The sequence below is a fragment of the Malurus melanocephalus genome, unplaced genomic scaffold (genome assembly GCF_030028575.1).
Source record: "Malurus melanocephalus ecotype Western Australia unplaced genomic scaffold, MMel_1.1 scaffold_109, whole genome shotgun sequence".
Classification (NCBI taxonomy): Eukaryota; Metazoa; Chordata; class Aves; order Passeriformes; family Maluridae; genus Malurus; species Malurus melanocephalus.
In genome coordinates, this window is record NW_026623341.1 from 948,633 (window position 1) to 953,645 (window position 5,013).

General features: G+C 35.6%; 1 protein-coding gene across 1 annotated transcript in view; it reads right to left on the minus strand.

The window, feature by feature from the left end:
• Positions 1–4,177, minus strand: part of LGSN (lengsin, lens protein with glutamine synthetase domain) — a 53,034-nt gene extending 48,857 nt beyond the window's left edge. The window contains exon 1 of the mRNA XM_057369422.1: positions 4,064–4,177. Within this exon, the coding sequence (XP_057225405.1) occupies positions 4,064–4,177 (114 nt within the window). The remainder of the gene's footprint in view (positions 1–4,063) is intronic.
• Positions 4,178–5,013: the final 836 nt, after the last annotated feature.

Genomic DNA, 5,013 nt, shown 5'->3' on the forward strand with positions numbered 1-5,013 from the left:
TTTTTTTTGTCTCATGTTTCAACATGACAGTATTAGGTTATGCAAAGCAAAGAATTAGTCAATAAAAAGTGGCATTTAAGCATTCTGTGAATACAATATGCTCACTCCTTTTTCTTTTTTGTTTTTTTTTAACTAAGAGAAGACTTTAATCTCTGCAAGACTGCCTTTTTTATTTTATAATTCTGGCAAAAATTTCTCCTTGAAATTACCAGTTCTATACTTGTAGGAAAGCTGCAATAAAGAAAGTATAAAAAATTCAGTCCAAGGGCTATACCAGTATCAGTGATATCAAAAACATTTCTTATAAGTCTGACAGTAGAAAGTTTTATCTGATGTTATATTTCATCTATCCTRGAAACCTTCTAAATGACTATTCTGTATCTTAGTACTAGATATATTTATCCACCCTGGGCATAATGTCTTATCTTGTCATGTGTTAAACTATTATTATCTATCCCTTATGAGGTTTCAGTTAAGGTTTGTACTGMTGGTGCTGTACAAGAATAAAACAAAAAGCCAGTTTTTACCTCAGCAGAAGTTAGTTTCTGCCCACAGTAAACACAGCACAAGCCACTATAATAAATACATTAAGTTGTGGGAAAAAATAGAAAAGGAAAGACAAAAGAAGATAGATTGTATGTTAACAAAAGGCAGCAAAATGAGCCTGCATCATTTTGGTTTAATTTTTCAGTTAAGAATCACACCTAATTGTCAGAAACCCTCTTTGGATGTTTATCTTTGGTGATATTTCTAGAACACCTTTCAGCTCAGTGTAACATTCAACTCACATAAACATTGTTTTATTTCTTTTCCATCAAATATTGTCTAGTAATAACAATTCCTGGCACTACATTTAAAACAAAAATATGTTATTAATTGCCCTGGGATCTGACCTGGCATTACTCAATGTCCTCTCTGCTTACTGGCTAAGGTAGTGTCTTGCAATAATGGAAAATGTATACAGGTTGGTTGTTCCTGAAGAGAAGCAGCCGAGGAATGTCAGTTGTATAGCAGATACTCTGCTCTGCTAAGATGAACTGGGAATGCAGATATCTCTGAGRTACTCTCACATTCTACAGATCTCTGAATTTGGGGGAGGAAGTATATATATTAGTCACAAACCATTAAAATATACAGAAGATAAACATTAATGTCCAGCTTAAGTATCTGACCACCACATAACATTCTGCTAGACACCCTGAATTTGTAAACAGCTTATACAAAAAAGGTAGCAATAGAGGAACTGGAATCATCCCCAAGCCCAATGTACGTGCTAAAAAGAAGTTTTCAAAAACCAGCCAAAAGGAATCACTTGTTTTCAAAAAAAAAAAAAGCAATCTGGTCTCTCTTTTGGAGATTTGATTCCTTTCTTAAATCTGCAATTAAGTTCATCTATCCCCAGAGAACAAAAGCTATGACTTATCCATAGATGGCTTGTTTTTAAAGTCACACTTTTAAGAATTACGCAGTGAGGCTTATATTTAAAACAAACAAAAATTGAGTACACAAAGCTGTCCTTTAAATTTTATGCATGAACATCAATTTGATGCCACATTTCTTTTAGCAAGGTGCAGCCTYAGCACCTTCCACTGCTTGAGGAAACGGAAAAATTTTGGCCTGTACCTTAAGCACCAAATAAAGAACTAACTTGATGAAAAGGGTACTTGCCATTATTTTTGCTCTAGTCGTCATAGAGAGAAGAAGATTTGTAATTTTGCCACAAAACACAAATGCATGAGGGAATATGACAAGCCTTTTGGGCAAAGAAGAGAGCAACCAGAGCTCTAAGCACTGACACCTTTCCAGAGCTGTTTTACATTTATTACCTATGATGTTCTAATATGAACATTCATCACAGAAACACTTCAAAATTCAGGTCACTCTTCTGCYGGTGCACAGCCCAATTATTACTCTGTGGGATCAAGGTGTCTATTGTCTTCAGTCTTCACAGCCCAGTGAAATTATCTGCTTTCATTCTCCAAATGCTTTATTTCCAGAAAGGGCACGAGCAGGATAATTTGTTGCTCATACCACTCTCCACAATGGGCTGAAAGCAGAGTGCAGCAGAACAGACAGAAATTACCCTTTCCTGGGATCTGCGTATCTTTTAGACATGGTATAGCATCAGCYCTACAAAAACTTAAAATATTACTAATAATTAATACAAATAATATAAATAAATTAATAATAAATATCCCAAATTTTGAAATTAAATAATTCTCACTMTTTTGGGGATCTTTACTTACTTTATGTTCTTGTACTCCTATATGTGTTGGCCTTATTCTCATGCATCATCCTCACCCTAAGTGGGTCTGATCCATCCATAGCATCTGTACCTGACTGAAGGGCAGGGAACTTACAGCMCTGCTTCTCACAAGAGGAAAAAGCAAGGCTTTTGGACCCTTAATATCTTAGGCTCTATTATAATTACTTTTGGCAGAAGGAGTATAAAGTATAGTTTAAACCTTGGGATTTACTGGTCCCAGAAATAAATATAAGCAGGTCAAAGGCATAGCTCTACAGAGTCCAGGCCAGTACAGTCATGGATGCCAGATGATATTAAAGAAACTAGGTATTCCTCAAGTCAGTTTGTATCCTCCAAAAATATCAGTAACAAGTACAAGGGCAAAAGTTATTCAGTTTTATATTCAAACTATTGCAGACTGAGCTGCTTGTGCATGTAAGTGGGTTAGAACATATTGCACKGTGCAAACTTCTGGAATTCTGTAAACTTTCCTGAGAGAAGAAAATATATGAACATTTAKAGGTCTCAAAAAATTTTCCTGGTGGGAATCCAGCACACATTTCCCTCCCCCTGTTTTGCTTCTGAATGTGATATACAAACTGACTTGCTGCCTGTGCAAACCCTGGGCAGGGCAGCCGGGCAGCTTGTACTGAAGGAGAGGAAAACAAAACTCCACGGTGCATGGCTGAGGATTTCAGCCTTTCTTAAATGAACATGGATGGCTTGTCTCAAGGGAAGAAAGAATTGCGGCTGAGTTTTTTTATACCAGCTAACCCTTCCAGAAACATCATTGAAAGCTGACAGAATGAAACCGAATTATTATAATTATTATCTATTTTTTCTCAAAGAAATAGTTCTTCCTTGTAATCATCATGCAAATAATAATACAAGGGATAGGTGCAAGGTAGGACAATAATTGCTTCTAATAAGAGGCTCAGCTGGTTTTCTAAATGTGGGGTTTTACATGAGAGCTCAAAATCTGCACCTCACATACCATGAAGTTTTCAGCAAATTATGCTAGAGTTTCTTTACACTCTTGTTTACTTTTTTCCTCTTCTTTCTTTACTCTCATTTCAGGGAGAAACATGTACATGCAGTGTTTAATAAAGTAGAATCTATATTTGTGTCTCTGTTTGTTTTGCTCCTCACACATATGCAAAGGACCACAGATTGGTAAATCAAAATRTTGTGAATTCTGAAAGTTTAATACATTTTAGTATGAATTATGATTCAATYAAAATTTTACTGCAACTACAAAATTTATTCTTCCCCTTTCACTTTACTCTTCAAAATTATGTCTTTCAACCAGGTCTTTGAAACAATATCTCACGTCTGCAATCTCTACACATTCTCATCTATATTGATAGAAAAAGGAAGATTCTGTGCTTACTAGCCAGGGCTGTTTAAGGAATAACGCAGAACTGGAAATTGCCCCAAGTACTGGTTGAACACAAAAGTGGTAGGGTTTCCAAATGGTAATTTCCTGATTGTCAAACACGGTGACTAAAAAAATACTGGATGCAGCATCAAGGAAAGACTTTATCTTACAATTTTTTTTTTTGCATTACTTGTGAAATATTGGAACATTAAATATATTTGAATAAATTAGAACTGGTAAYAGAAACAGACTACATTGGTCAGAGACCTTATTTAACAGGGATGTCACTCTGTCTCTTTATACCTGCTAAATTCTAGATAGTCTGAGATGTGACTCAGACACTTTCTGCCAGTTTGATTTAGTCAGATTATGCACAGCATCACTGTAATTCAGGCACCAGATAGTTGTAGATTTGTCAACAATGTCAAATCTTTGCTCACTGCTGAAATGAGGCTTTGAAATCTGAGGTCCAGAAGAAWAGGCTGCAGTGGGAGGATGGCAGAAACTGCTTGCACAGAAGTGGCATGGGGATTATATTTCACAGTGATCAGCATCTGAAAGACATCAGCAAGCAGCTAATTGTCTATAAATGACTGTATTTACCAGTTCAGCAGGGCAAATTCTAACCTAATGATATTTAAATTCAGTACGACTGCTACAAGATCAGACAGACTACAAATTAATTCCTTTAAAATTACAGATTTCTCACAACAAAAGCAAACAAATAAATGAGAGAAAATAATGTTTTCATTTGTAATGTTTTTACATTGATGGATTTCTGAGGTTTAAATTCACTCAAATTCCACTAAACACTTCTGCACTTAAAAAGAAATAGATTGATTTAGCTGAAATCTTGTAAGCGGCTTTTACTTCAGCTATCCATTTCTGCCCTCTCAGAAGATAACAGCTTACTTTRCACAAAGTTGCAAGACCAGCATACTCCTAAATGTTTTGACCATGTTTTCTTAATTCCATTTTTTTTTCCAGTTTTGCTTTCATTTGTGACTGAGAAGTGAAGTGCATCTGCAAAAGGGGGCATGTTCTGCCATTTTTGGTATGCTGATACATCTATAAAATAGGAAATAACATGTTTAAATCCTATTTCTTATGAACACATCACTTTCCATCATGCTTCTGCTTTGAACCTTCCCCATTAGTCTGAAATAACCTTGTTTGTCACTTTTATATTTCTATCAYGTTGTGTCTTCTATACCTTCAGAGGCACACAAATAAACCACTTAACCTTGTAAATACCATGGAGTGTTTTTGCTTGAATTTTAGCTATGCTTTATTGTCATTGCTATGTTTATTCAAACTCTCTGCAAGCATGTTCTCTAGTCCCTAAGCAAAGGAGAAAGCGTTTTAACCTTGGTCACCATTTTTCTCCTGC